Source organism: Mixophyes fleayi, chromosome 12 (genome assembly GCF_038048845.1).
Source record: "Mixophyes fleayi isolate aMixFle1 chromosome 12, aMixFle1.hap1, whole genome shotgun sequence".
Classification (NCBI taxonomy): domain Eukaryota; kingdom Metazoa; phylum Chordata; class Amphibia; order Anura; family Limnodynastidae; genus Mixophyes; species Mixophyes fleayi.
In genome coordinates, this window is record NC_134413.1 from 34,555,616 (window position 1) to 34,571,760 (window position 16,145).

A 16,145-nucleotide genomic window follows, 5' to 3' on the forward strand; every position below is an offset into this window, starting at 1 on the left:
TTTGTAGAATACACTAAAGAAATGATTACCAGAATCTGATTGGTTGCTTTAGGCAACATCTCCACTTTTTCAAACCCACAGATTAGTAAATATACCCCTAAAGCTACTCCCATAGGGACAAAACAACCAGCAATCCTGATCATCACCTGATCAAAAGCGACAAGCTGTGCATTGGACCGGCCACAAAATCTAGTCCACCAATCAGGACTATGATCTGTCAGTTGATGCTGTCAATGGCGGATGGCTCTAAAAAGGCCATCATGTAATGTGGCCCAAGTGCCTGGAGTGCTCTAATTTGGTCCGTTAAACTGGACAAAGATCTGATTGATTAGCATACAGGGAAAACAACAAACTATAATGTTGCATTACTTGGTGTTATCACTCTTTAAAATAAACATAAATTAAAAAACCAGCATACTATCTTGGCATCAATTTAATTTAAAGGGAATTCTATACACAACAAAGACTGAAGAGTCTCCTTTTCAGTAATGGGCAGAGAAAACTTATTTTTTTTAAGTCAACTTACAAAGAATGGCAAGAGTCAAGCAGGCCATTATCATTGTTATATTACTTGGATTTATAAGCTAGAAATAGATGCTTTATGAACTATTGTGATCAAGGGACAAAAAAGAAATTAAGTGCATTAATCCTTTTTGATATAAATAAAACAGGACATAACCCAAATGACCTCAATACAGAATTCATAGTCAGCCAACATATCTACCTTACACTAGTTTGTCTACATGTCAGCACAATTTTCAGATGTGTTTTTCCAACAGTTTACTAGAATGTCAGGTTATATACTCCTATGTGGTATTGTTGTTTCACCATCTCATCCAAACGTTGAAACTAAGTGAATCCAGAGCACTGAGAACTAGTGGCAGGACAGCCCTGGCAGAGCATGTGTGTGATCATATTACCATCAGTCCAGGCTTCATGAATAGAAGCTTTTTGACGAAACTTTTCAGCCAAGTGGTCTAGTCTTTCCAACCTCCGGATCTCATTCAGCAGCCACTCCTCATAGCCCTTCTCTGCTCCCTCCAGGCCTCCCCATGCTTTGTTTATATCCTGGGTAAGGCAATTGAGAGACACTATCAATCTTGTAGCTACAGAACAATGTCCCTGAACTAAGGGCAGCCAGCAAGTAGCAGGCGCTGCAAAAGAAAAAATAAGTGGATAGGAAGCATTTCAGGAACAAATAGTTAGAATGATCTCTAAACAGGCAGATAAATAGTAACGTTTCATCTGAATTCATGAAAGGATCAGGTCAGTGTGCCAACATCGTATAGCGAACAGACATAATTAACTTTCCTTTAATTTTCTACCCAGAACTTGCGCAATTATTTCAGATTTTAAAACACATTCCTTTTTACAGATTGCAGGATCGACAGGAGGTGAACTATGGCACAAACATTCGCCAATCTCTACATGTACATGTTTGAGCGTGCCAAATTTCATACAATACCTACCTTTTCTACTTCGATGACATTTGATTTGGACAGATGACAGTTGGTATCTTTTGTAAATAAATTCAAAGCCTTAACATCCACAATCAAATTGACTCTGGTACCTGACTATCAATCAGTATTCTTGATTTATGTATCTTCAAAACCATGACGGGGTAGACAGTAAAATCTGTCACAAATCCACTAAATGTAGTTCTAAAGGCCGATAGCTCCCACCCCCTGATAGTCGGAGGTATTTCTTACGCCCAATTTCTACACAATATCCTGCATACTAATCCAGCCACTGCAGCACAACATCTGGATGATGTTGAAAATAGAGTCCTACAGCTGGGCTAGAAAAAGCAATTGATCGATAAGCCTATGTATATAAGAGTAGAAGTTACACAAGCAGACCTCTTCAACCTAAAACGAATAACAAGTCAAAAATGTTTTGCCCCACAAACTACACTGTTGATAGTAATCATATGAAGAATATAAAAAATGCTTAATACATATAAGTGATCTAAAACCACTGTTTGCAACTCCCAGTTACCAGTGATGACTTATATAAAAGGGAAATCACTAAGATATAGAAGTGAAAACTGGCATCCAAGAGCCACATTCTCAATAGAGTGGGATTGCCAATTTAAAACCTGGATGTTCTAAATGTCCGAACGGTGTTCCATGCAGACATATGATGACAGATCCTAACATCGGCATATGGGAAAGATGTACCCATAAACATAGATTAGCATGTATAGCAGAAGATATTACATGCTCTTGCAGATTATACACTGTTGGTAAAACCAGTCAAATTCCTTGTCGCTTAGGATGGTTAACCACAGGTCATTAATCAGGACTGCCTTGAACACAAATTAAGCCGACAAGCCCATATCTAAACATTTCTTACAAGTTGGAAGTTCACTACCAACACTGAAATAGATGCCCATAGAATTACAATTACTGCCTGGAAGAGGAGGAAACAGAGGGGGAACTAGTCTTGTAAAAGGGAAAGCAGAAGGATTGTTAGACTAAATATGGGCTTTCCATTGAGAAGGAATGTTCTAGTAATATACGAGCAGATTTAATGTATATAGCACAGTGAGGACAGCTTCCAGAATGTTTATTCCTTGCCATTTGTTTACACTAGACACACAGTGAATTAGTAAAGAGGACACTTTGAATATAGCGACTGAGCTATAACATGCTACCGCCTGCAGAGGAACTACCTGATGTCTGTCTCTGCATGCAAAATGTGTTCTGCATACTATGTTATACTGATTAGTTGCAGTACCTATAACAATATTTTTGCAAGTATATACCATAAAAACAGTTGTACAGAGCAATCCAGTGCAAATATAAATATTTTATAATAAACGAATATAATTATTCTTATATTTTTTCAGTAACAATTTTCTCCAAACTATTTTTATCATATTGAAGTTACCTATAAATCTTAGGGGGAAGAGTCAATTCAGTGCGATGTGTCTCAGTCCGCGGAGACGCACCAAGGCGATATTTGGAAGAAATCCGTACTCATTTTTCCTCGCTCCCTATAAAGGTCATGGGGATTCTTTACCACAAAAAGCGGAAACTTGCGCAGCCGGACATCGCGGTGATGTCTGGCTGCTCCTCACTCTGAATTAAATCTGCCCCTTAATTTAGATTTTCACTTCACGCTATTATCCAATATTATTAGGAGACACTCAATGGTAACAGAAAAAGAGCCACAAGTTGCCAGACACATTATACCCTCACGTATGTGTATGTAACACAAGATTATCTACATTCTTTTTATTTAACGAAATTCCTTAACATGTCCATGCTTACCGAGACCATCTTCCCCTCGGATGGCATGAATGCTGGCCGGTTGCTAAGTCTTAGTTTAGTTTGAAGAGTATTAAAGTTGATTTCTAGTTGACACTTCTCTTGGACCTTAGGGGGCTTGTGTAGACGCCTATAGTCTCTGAAGTCCTCCAGCTTTTGCTGCATGGCTTGCATAGTGTTCTCCGGTGCGCGGTTCTCTAGCCAGGGGATAGTCCGTCGGATCCATTCTAACAGCTAGCAGAACACAAACACAAATCAGATATCAACTATTATACAGATCTGTTTTTAAATGGCATGAAATGCATTTGTTTACATCAGCCAATATCGATCGTCCTTTTTTAAAAAGCCGGCAGAAAAATATCTATTACTTACCGCTTAGTAGATACAAAAGTCCTATGTGATATTTTAATATTGTTTGTATTGTTATAGGGACACTGCTCTGTTCGCTATTATGTAACGTGTTACTTAAGTTATCTCATTTCTGCTTTTAAACTTCCCACATTTGGGGGGGGGGGGTAGTCAAATTGTCCTATGAATTCTCAAATTAAATATAATTTATATTATTTTAAATTAACCAAACTTAAAATGTAAAAATGTATTATAATATCATACAGAAAGATTTGTACGGAATGGTATAATTCTGATGTATTATTTTACGTTCGGGAGTTGGCGATTTATTGACATGTGAAATCTCTCAATAACCTAAGTACAGGTCCCCTTTTTAGCATTACAAGAGAGTTCAATACACTAGCAATAGGTTACGGGGTTACAGTATTCAGCCAAGCCCTCTGACACTAAAAGAGTTAACCTTTTTCTGTCTTTTGTTGCTACACGTACATCACTCGCCAGTTTTTCATAGTCTTCCATAAGTTGCTCATTCTCCTGATTGACAGCTAGAACTTTGCAGATCCGATTGGCTGCAGTCTCCGCCTGCATGGGAGAGGGGGAAACAAATAGGTTATATATGAATGACGATCTCACAGCAGACCTTGTTCCAGATTCCACACTTTCTAGCAATTTTCAAGCCATAAAGCTTTAATTTAGTTATTATTAATAAAGGTAAGCATGACAATCTCAGACGAAAACAATGCTTTTTATGCTATTATTGGGTATTTATATAGCGCCTATCATATTATGCAGCGCTGTACTGAGAATATAATCATTGACATCAGTCTATGCTCCATTGGAGCTTGCATTCCAACTTCCATGCAATTAATTTTAATGCTACAGGAAACTTACATTGTTTTACAGATCTCAAGGCAGCTGGTATAGGCTGAAAATAATTTCAGACTTGGCCATATTAAATGTGTGAAAAGGGAAGCACAGGTTTGAAAATCCTACTAAATATTTTGATTAAGCATACAGTGGTCTAGGGCAATAATATGCATCATTTTCTTATATTAAACAGTGTGATTCTTCAGCCTGACATCTACACTCCTTCTAATAGAATGCTCACAAAATTAGGAAATTAGGACAGGCAAAAGTGTTATTCCAATTCAACCGAAACATAGCAAACCAGTTAGAAATCGCCAAAACACACTGGAGGTGTTTAATAATAAAGGTTACTATTTTATTATTATAAATCACTCAACTTTTTCTGTATAAGTATTTTCCAAACCCATGCAAAGTTAGACAACAATTAGGATACACAAATCTGCAGGGACTGATCCTATACCTTTAACACTCAGAAGTAGTTAGAGAAGTACAGAGATGACCAACAGCCTGTAAGCAGCATGAGAAAAGGTATGTAAGCTTTATCAGGAAAAGTCATTCTATTTGAATAACTGAACGATGATTAATAATACCATTCATTTTCCTAACCATGTTTTGCTATGAAAACTATTGCAAGATATCCTGGATGATACGGCAATGATCATTTCACCTACATGAACATAAATGTTGTAACTTTGTACATGTCTGTACATTTACTTTTTTAATTAAAACATGGTTCTTTCCCAGTATATTCTTTCTCCAAGTTTCACAGAAAAATAGTCTATAGCGTATTTTGTCATCGACACACAATAAGGGTAATTTTTAAAGTTATTTGCACAAATACAGCTAATTATATTTTAAGATGACTGCCCTTTATAGTCTTCTGCGTGTACATTTTTCGAGTTTGTGGCTATTCTAGAAAACAGGCATAGTGGTAACAGTTAAAATGTCACGACAATGTCCAACCTAGTTCCACTTTAGGATCACCACCTTCATTATTTTCAACTTTTCACTGCTTCTCCTAAAATACTGCTCAGCTTGGCTATCATTTAGGTATTAAATTTGAAAAATCTTATTACATCATATTCGCCAACTGTCCCGGAATTTCCAGGAGACTCCCAGGAGAGCGCCCATTCTCCCGCATCCTGCTCACTTGCTAGTGGAGTGGGCAGGATGGGGACTTCCATGACGCAATTTGCGGCCAATTGCCACAATAACATGACTCGCAGCGCCAGCCCCTCAGTCGCACTTTGCCTCACTACAGCAAAAAAGAGTGGGCATGTATGTATTACAGTGGTCAAAGTGCACCTAGAAAAGCTCTTTCTAAAAAGTGCAATTTCAATGTGCAAAATGCATCCCACTGAAGGTACAGGGAGAAGGTTGTGTGCTTTGTACCTCCCATTAGCCGGAGAAATCAAGTCTTTTACGCAGAGACAAAGAGGCTGTACATTTATCCGAAAAATGGGGAACACACCCCTAAATACACCTCTGTTAGCTCATTTAAATAATCCTCTCACATAAAATTTGTAAATTCACATAATTTTGCAAATGCAAAAAACACTTCTCAAATCCCTACTGGCTCCCTGTGTCCTCCAGAATCAAATTCAAATTACTCACCCTTACCTACAAAGCCCTCAACAACTACCCCTGCATACATCTCAAATCTCATATCAAAATACTCTCCCGCCCACTCTTTTAGATCTACCTCTGACCTGCGCCTTGTTTCGTCTCTGGTAACCACCTCTCACTCCCGCCTACAAGACTTCTCCCGTGCTGCTCCCCACGCTCAAATCAGACTTTCCCACAGTCTTCAAATCTTTAGACGCTCTTTGAAAATTCATCTCTATTTTAGAGGTGACCCTATCCCCATGAATGCACCCTCACAACTATCTCAATCTCCACTCTGAGCTACATTTGTTCCTCTTGTTTCATCTGTGCCCTCTTCCACTTAGAATGTAACCTCTCTGATGAGCAGGGTCCTTCATACCCTTTGTTTTCATGTCTGCGTTTGTCTACCTTGTATGTCCCTGTTTTATGTATGTACCGTTTTCCCTAGTGTACGGCGCTGTGGAGCACTACGTTTCCACTTGAGTGCAAAACTAGTCGTACTTGAGCGTCTAATCCACACCTTACATGCACCCATGCGCCCATCTCCCTTCTTCATACCATCTTAACCTGCAAATTTATGTGCTTACCTGTAAAATTGGTCATGGTTGCGCAAAAGCAACCATTGGTGTCACAAAAGACTGCACATTTGGAAATAGCCCTTACTGGAGACAGTCATTTTGTGAGCTGGCCTAACTATTCGCTAAGCTGTATTCTCATAAATATTGTTTCACACAAACTCCCACAGCAATGTCACCAGTTCCTAGTGCATTGATAGGCTGCATTCTCAATACTGTTTCAGCACACAAAATGATTGCATGCAGATGACACTGTCACTTTGGGGTAGATTCAATTCCCCGTGTTCTTTAGATCCACTCGGCCCACGCACAATTACCGTTACTACAATAATAGCTGTGCATTATTACCATTACTATGGTAAATTCTCCGCTGATTTATGCTCGCAGCTCTGTGAGCGGGGAATTTAATCTACCCCTTTATATACACACTACACACGTGACAACATTACTGACTTATTACATTTACACACACACTTAGAAACATAGAATTTGATGGCATATAAGAACCGCATGGCCCATCTAGTCTGCCCATTGTTTAACCTACCGTAACCTCAAATCCTATTTGGTCCTTTATTCTGTGTAAAGATATCCATATGTCTATCCCAAGCATGTTTAAATTGCTCTACTGTATTAGCCTCAACCACCTGACAGTATTTTTAGTTATAAGAAAAATGTTCAATTTAAAACTGCATACACTGGATGGGGGGAAAAAACTTCCCTCTATGGCCATAACTTCCTGTTCTGCAGAAAGTTATCTTGTGGCTTTTTCTCCCAATAGCCTTGAGAGATTTCTGTTGTGAGTTAACGCAGAAGGCTAATTAATGCTCATCAAGCTTCCATCTGCTGCAAAAACCCATGTAAAGTTAGATCTAGCTATATCTGAATCCATTGCATATGTATGGCCATTTCTCTCAGAGGGAGATCTAACAGAGTCACACTGCAGTGTGTTGGTTAGACCATTAACTGCGCATTTGCTATTCTGCCTATTAGCGGTTTAGAAAATGTGCATTTTTATTTATTAAATAAGCAAAAACAAGTCTGTCACTAGTCATAGCTAGTTCCTCTAGTAACCTTTCAGCCATTTACAAACCTAACCAGAACATGAAAATAGAATCATGTGTGAGAGCACTCATTTTGTTCTCTACAGAAATAAGAATACGTGTTTCTGTCTCACTATTATTATACTTTCTTCTTCTTCTTATAACTATTTTACATACAGCAGGAGAACACATATGCCCTCATGGTTATACATAGTAACATAGTTGATGAGGTTGAAAAAAAGACACCAGTCCATCAAGTTCAACCTATTTTGGATCTCCTGCGATCCTGCACTTATATTTGAAATTAATCCAGAGTAGGCAACCGCCCATCTGTTTCAATTTTGAAAATCCCCCCAGACTCAATATTGCAATCCAATTTTTACCCTATATCCACTACTATCCTTTATTTTAAATTAACGGTCGTATCCCTGGATACACCTTTCCGCTAAAAATTTGTCTAACCCTTTCTTAAACATATCTATTGAATCTGCCATCACAACCTTCCCTGGCAATGAATTCCATATCTTGACTGCCCTTACTGTAAAGAACCCCTTCCTTTGCTGGTTGTGAAATTTCCTCTCCTCTAACCTTATCTTCCACAAAATATCTAATTAGCCAGAAATATGGGGGAAAAAACCCAACAATCCTATTCTGTTATTACATTCTGAAGCCACTTTAAGATACTCTACTGGCGGTACTTTCAGGCTCCACGTATGTATTGGCGTACATGCATGTTCAGTAATATAGTCCTTATTATTTATAGTACGTGTTCTGTGCACAAATCTCTCCTGGACAAAATGTAACACATGCAGGAACATCATTATGACATAACAAGGAATACAAACTGTGTAAGAATGATAGCAGACAGACTACAACACACTGATTTTCTAAACTATCTGAATACACTGGTGGCTAACGCACACATTTCACATTATCTAGACATTATACGGTTACTGTGAGCTAGCGTGAGAGAAGGGTGGAAAAAAAAAAAAAAAAAGTGTGTTGCCTTCTGCCTCCTCCACACAGAGCAAAGTCCCTGCAGCTGCCTGGAAACTATCAATTTAAACACACGGCTATTCAATGAAAGTATGGAAAAGCAGCATGAGAAGATGCATGCAGATATGTAATGAGGTACATGTAGAAACACCACTGAAATGAATGGGAAAGCTCCAGTAAGAATAATAAAATAAATTAAACTGTCAGGCCCCCTCCTCAATCCTTAACAAAGTCCCACTGCAGACAAACTGAGCTGGTTCCCACCAACTTTTTTTAAGAGGTGTAAAAGTGTATATTAGCAAGAATAATCACTGTCTGTTTTGTTTTTTAATCTTTTCTGTAAAAGCTGCCAAATTCAGGATTAAAAATGGTGATTTAAATGTAAGGGTTAAAAACTAAAGATAAATAATAATATTTTCTTCAGACAAATTTACAAAAATATATATATTTTTTGAAAACAACAAAATTCACATTTTGTTTGCAAATTTGACTGCAATAAAATAATGTATCGCTCAGCACTGCTGGAGTTTTTACCCCGCATCCAGGAGAAGGGGGGTATTGAATCAGAGCTGTATCGGTTTCCGACCCAGGCACTGACTAGACAGAACTATGAATTTGAACTGCTCCAGCTGCGATGTGGGGGACAAGAAGTTCTGCAGGGCTGGTGGGTACGAGTGCTCCAGAACTGCATGACATGGAACACCCACAGATGTGCTAGTTTTGAGGGGAGTGGTGGGCAATAGCTGGAGTTTCCCTTTACAATATACTATTAAACATCCATTTGAATATGGTTTTATATTTTCACTTTGCTGGGGAGGGATTGAGGGATCTATTCTGCAATAGGTTAGCTATGGATATTGAGCTGTGTCGTTAATCTAAAATCAGGACGAGGGAAAGCCGTTCATCTTCATGGCCAGTTGAGGTGACCACTGCTCTAAAATACTATACGTTCTAGGTAACTCAGCACAGGTCATTGTTATCAGGAATAATTTTTTCTTCTTCTATTTCAAAAGTGGTTTCAACAAAGGGAGCAAAGGAATTGGTCAGAGCAGTGCTTTTTACCTCAGGGTAAGTGAATATCTGAGGTATAGTACCATAAACACAGCTGCACAAATTGAAGCCAAGTCACATTTTTATCCTATAGATCAGGCTTAACCCTTGACTGTTGCAGAACTACTTGTCCCAGCATGATCTGACAGGATTATTTTTATGAAATGGTCTGTGAATAGAATGATTAGGTAACAGCTCTGTATTATATAGGCTTTTCAACACAGGTTGAATACACAAAAATTAAACAGTGGGAAAAACAGGGCATGCTGGGACAGTAGCTATACAGAAAATGGAGAGCCGCCGACTGTCTACCTCTGCTATACAAGAACAGCGGCAGTGGATGTCTCTATGTTACACTATTTGGTTGAAGGATACATCAATGAACGGGTGAGTGACACACAGAGGGTTTAACACTTAAATGGCAAGTGAACAATGATGTAGAGTGCACATGTGCACCTCGCCATTCGCTCAATGAGACACGACATAAGGTCTTTTTTTGAGGATGCAAATTTGTGCAGAGGAAGTTTTATTATGCGTTATATCTCACCTTCTGAGCACCTGAGAAGGCGTGGTAATAACATGACACATAGGTCATTAAAGCCTTCATATCCGGCCTTAGCGTCCCTATAATATCTGTACAGGAAAGGAAAAGAAAAGGTTTGAAAGTATAAAGAGAAGCAGAGAGCATAGTGTAAGAACAGTCACATGAAATGGGGAGAGCAGGGTCAAAAATAAAGAAAATGGCTCCCAGCATGCACTGCAGGAATAACCAGAAGAACTGAAGATTCTTACTGTGTAACAGGACACTGACAAAGAGAGAGGAGCAGCCAAAACATTGTTCTCTTCTATTTTCTCCTCACCCATTGAGTAAAATAACCTCCAGAAAGAGGTTTTACATATACATTATATATATATATATATATATATATATATATATATATATATATATATATATATATATATATATATATATATATATATATATATATATTATATGCTGTGGTGGAAATCCCATAATTTATTTTATAATTCTCATGCAAGCTGAATATATTTGTGTGTAATATATGTATGGTGTCTTACTTTGCATAAACACTGTCACAAAGTAAGATGAATTAGTTTAATTAGGCAATGTGCATTTCTCTGGTCCCTACAGGTCAATGTGGATGGAGAACTGCAAGCTTATGCATTATTTCTGTCAAGTCCATGCAGAAAAACTTTACTATTGTGTTTAAAACCTCAAAATAAATAAAACGTTCATTATGTCTTCTCACCTCTGCTGTACTGGGACTTTTTTTTTTGCTGCATTTTGTTACGTGCCTTTTATTAGGGTGTTCACACCTATTGCTCCCTCTGTATACCTATGTGTGATGTCAGCTGCACATTATCATTCTGCTGCAGGAGCCTAGCACCAGGATTACAGTCAGTTTCAGCCACACATGCAAGTGGCCAAATTGGACAAGTCCGCCCGCTCAGGCGCTCGAGTCAAGTAACCAGATCTCCTCCAGCACCAGAGGCCTGCAAGTGCAATAATTGCACAAATATACCAACATAGGTCATGTGCAGCCCTCATCCGACTGCATTTACCAACATGTCTGATTTTAACGAGATAGCTTTAACTGGATTATGGGGGATAGGACCACAGACGTTGCAATACTGGGCCTATTGCCCGATATTACAGAGTGTGCAGCCAGCATAAACTAGTCTAAAGTGGGTATAGTTATAACAACCTGTAGACTGAATATAAGAACCTGGGGCTAGCATTCAATTACGAGATAAAAGAGCAGAAGGAAAAAGTGAGGTTGAAGGCAGTAAAGTTAGGAACAACACAAATATGTGAAAGGCACAAACATATTAATTTAAGCTTTTTTTTTTTTTTTTAAACTAGTGAAGTACCTACAGAAACATAGGCATTGCAGAGGGTGTCAATAAAAGAGGAGACAGGATATAAATTCCATTTGCTTTGATTGTCCCTTTTTGTTTACTGTGCCTAATGAATCATGCACGCATAAACATTGTCATGTTCAAGGATTTTATCTGCTGTCTGCAAAGGTTCTTTCAAGCAAACCTCTGCTAGGATAGAGCCATTGTTTTTGTCACTGTACCATAATCCTCTTTTCATCAGCCAAAACCATCAATCAACCTAATGGCTGTGTGACAAGGGTCTTATGGAATGCCACTTCTCCAGTAAGTAAAGCATAGTGTACTTAAACTCTTATAATGGGAAACATTAAAAAATGGTGTTCTCATCACATGGAAAATGCTCCAGCACTATCACAGCTGATGCCCTCTTCCCATCTTACAGGGGAATCTTACAGCTTCATGGTGTTCAATAGTACACAACCTAGGCTAGCCTAGCGTGTGATAATCATCTCCCAACACAGAGGTTTGGGGCCTGGCCTAGTGACAGGAGCATGACTGATGTCATGAGGTTATGCTATAATGTCCCTCTGGGCATGGCCTGAACTAGTGCTATGAAAATATGACAGAGCAGTCAAAAGTGTGGCAGACAAAACTCCCTACATTTGTTTGCATTCTATAACAAGAGATAACATAACTTTGTCTGATATAATATATCTCTATATATATATTTCCTGTACGAAGCACAAAAAAACCCCTAGGTACGTTTTAGTATGCTGTGTCTTTAATAACTCATAACCTATTTTGGTTATAGTTTCCTTTGTGTGTGTGCCATTTTATACAATACAACATTCACCATTGTTCCATTGTACATATGTAAAGAGGACAATGACATATACGCAGAAAACAAAAAGACCATAAAACAAATTCCAGGAACAACCAGACTAGAGTTCGACATAAGCAAATGAGACTGAAAATAATGATTGACGTATCTCAATGGGCATGGAAAACCGACTGGTAACACAGTAACTATTTGCTATGTATTACAGTGTGTAATGGGAGCATGAATGCATGTAATCATACATCATTATTACATAGATAGGCCCTTACAGAAAACTGTATGCTATAATCTCTTAGCTGAAAAGTAGAACATGGGTAATGTAGTATAAACTCCACAGCACAATAGACCACTTTCTGCCCAATATGCTATATACTCCATCTACGATATAGGCTGCAAATGCAAATACAAATCAAGGCCATCCAATAAAAAATATGAATTATAATCAGAGCTGAACGTCTAGGAGACTGATATTTAAAGTGGACACATTGCTTGCACACATTGGAGGTAGCTATTTTAAAGACATAACCACTGTTCATTCTATCAATTCACTAAGAAGTGACATCACTACAGCATGCAACACTTTATTCCTCGGTGGTAGGACTAATTAGTAGTAAACAGACAGGCGGACAAAACACAAAATCACTACCTCCACTGTGTGTAGGCAACGGGTCAACTTAAAGACTACAGTGTTCAGTGACCACACATGACAAATTTCAATTTTCAAATGCTTTCATGCTTGAGAGAGAAATAGATACAGTTTGAAAGACATCTTTGTTATTACTAAAGTACTTACAAAATCTAAATATATCTGCAGTCACATGAATGGCATAAGCCTTAATAAATACATATTGCTACAAGAACCTTCTAGGATGGTAGAAACAACAACATTAAAAACTGTGTGAGTGTATATCACATGTAAGTATTTGGAGAGGATGCTGAGCTGAAAAACTCCAAGGGGGGTATTCAATTGTTTCTTTTAACGCGCTAAAACAAAAAAAAACGAGCGCTCTAAAAATATTACCGTTAATACGGTAATTACTCGCTAAATTTCATCTCGCAGCTCCCTGAGCAGCGAGCTGAAATTCAGCCCGCTGGCAGCGAGTAAGTACCGTATTAACTGTTTACGCGCGCAAAATTACCGTATAATATGAAGTTTTTTTCGAGCGCTCGTTTTTTTGTTTTAGCGCGTTAAAAGAAACAATTGAATACCCCCCTTAGTTGGCCGTGATGTTCCTCAGAATGGTAAAAAGTAACGCAGATTTTTGCTCTACGGGGCACAAGCAGAAATCAAGAGTTACTTCTGTCGTAAAATATCTACGCGAATTGTCTCACGGCTGTTCCGGAGGCACCTCGCGCAGGTATTTTCTGAATTAAATCTGCCCCTAAATGTAAAAAAAATAAAAAAAAATCCATATATTATACATCTAATGAGCTACAAACATTTAGGTTTGCTAACAATAAAATAAACATTACTTTATTTTGCTTATCGGTGCTTAGGGTTAAGGTTTAACGTCAAAAGTTGCTGGCAAACAAATTCACAATTCTCTAGGCACTGCTGTGTGGAGAATTCTGCAGTGGATAACTGTCTTATCTGGTGCCCACGCTTCTTAGACAGCGCCGCGGCTGCTGTATAGGACAGCGCTGAAGAAACGGAGCTGCTGCGCATGCACAGCAGCTCTCGCGGGGGGTGTTTTTTTTTTTTTTTTGGGTCGGGGGGGAAACCGACAATCCTCCGTTCGCCCCTGTCTGGGGGGTCTCTAAATCTCTGGATTCTGTCAGAAAGCCAACCATTCAGCTGGTCAGGAGGTGGGGAGGGATTTCCCAAAAATGGTGGTTCTTTACCCAGCCAATAAATTACAAGAAGCCCAATATGAAAAAGCAATGTACAACTTTAACAAAGATATTATAGCACGTGGGATTCTGATGGGGGAGTAAGGCTCTCTAGAGCAATTGAAAAGGTAACATTCTTGTGCTAGTATTTGTACAAACAATATAAATTAAATAGGGTGTTTCAAGTTTAAAAGGATTATTTATCTCCCATTGGGACTCAATATTACTGAGATATAGTCAAACAAGCTCCATATTCTACCTTTTCAGTGTAATGCTGCTGTCTGATTGGATGTGTGCCCCCATCATGCCATCAGGTGCTGCCATTCTACAGACAAAGCCCCAACACCTCTACATATCTCACCATTACTGGACAATACAACAGATCTGTAGTAGGATATAAGGTAACAATGGAGACTGCAAGAGATGGGCTCCTGCTTTTCTGCTTCCCAGGGTAATGTAAGGGGTGTGAGAAATGCCTTTTAAATTCACTTGTGCTTGGGAACTTTATTTATGAATCCCCCAAAACAAACTACAAAGTCAACATCGACTGTAAGATAGAATTCTTTTGAGCATTAATAATCTCAATTTATGTTTTGGTATAAATATTGGGCTATATCTGTTTGCAGGGGAAATTTAGCTTCTTTGCACCTCTCCATGGCTGATTGATGGAACCGTTGGTATTTAGAGCTGTAAAAGATGTACTCCAATGTTGCGACTTTACAGAGATCAAGATCACTAGTTTGTACTGTAAGAAAGAAGAATTGTGCTCTGCTGCTACTCTGAAAACCCGCCATCCCTAAGAAACAAAAGGAAGGATATCCCAGTGCTAAAACAGAGAAAAGGGAGAAAGAGTTGTACTTTAGAGACAGGAAAAATGTGCTGTTTGGAGAGATGTTGGAACCCTGGGATACCTTCTGGGCTCCTGAAAAGGCGTGATAGAAGCTAGAAACGTAGGTCATGATGGCCTTCTCATCTGGGCGAGCAGTCCCAACAATGTCTGTCAAGAAAAGGTTTAAAGCATGTTGATTCAATAAATGAGATGGAAACAATTTCAAATGTAGAACAGACATAATGACATACAATGAGCAGCAAACGGTGATTGTGAATGGAACACTGAGCCAATATCTAACATAAAGCAGATGCTAAAATATTATACTATAAACCTATTCTTCCATAAATGAGTAGATACTGAATACATTTTACACTGGGATACAGGCATAACTAACCGATTTGTACTACACCCCAGCCTTCAAGACAGATGTCAAGAGCCAAATAATAAACTCAAACCTGATGTGCTATATACCTTTAACCAAATAGAAATTATTTTATTTTTAACTGGTTGCTTGAACAACTTGGGGAAGTGTTACTCAACTTTGTGATGTCATTGGTCCAGCTTTCAAACACGAAGATAAATCTGGTATTTTAATTAAAATCTACTCTACTTAGGTGCAAAAAAGATTTTTAAAGGGAGGGATACAATGATAAATTGTATGTGTAAATGTTCGATCTTTTTGATTATTCCTTTGAAATATGGACAGCTTACAAAAAAAAACAAAAGAAAACAAGTTAGCGAAACAAACTTTTGTTTATTTCTTAAAATAAATCAGTTTGCTGTGTTACTCTATTTGGCACGGACTATGGCACATGGTAAAACATAGCGCTGAATGAATATTATGGCTATGCAACAAAAATGGATATGCAAAAATGTAGTATAAAGTACATAATCTGATGAGTACTGGGTTGTCTGTGTGCAATTCAATCAGGAATTGGTGCTTTTACTTCAGTAAGTAACTCCATTGAATGGTGAGATTTGAATACACAAGGGATTAACTCGATGAAATGAATATGCTTAGCAAACAGTCAT

The 16,145-nt window shown here is 38.3% G+C and overlaps 1 protein-coding gene across 3 annotated transcripts in view; it reads right to left on the bottom strand.

Annotated features, from left to right (window-relative positions):
- Positions 1–16,145, bottom strand: part of ACTN1 (actinin alpha 1) — a 95,995-nt gene that overhangs the window by 25,824 nt on the left and 54,026 nt on the right. For all 3 annotated transcript variants that reach the window (XM_075192180.1, XM_075192179.1, XM_075192178.1), the window contains exons 8-11: positions 15,193–15,278; positions 4,110–4,202; positions 3,276–3,506; positions 921–1,068 (exon numbers count right to left, since the gene is read on the bottom strand). In XM_075192180.1, coding sequence (XP_075048281.1) covers positions 921–1,068; positions 3,276–3,506; positions 4,110–4,202; positions 15,193–15,278 — 558 coding nt within the window. The remainder of the gene's footprint in view (positions 1–920; positions 1,069–3,275; positions 3,507–4,109; positions 4,203–15,192; positions 15,279–16,145) is intronic.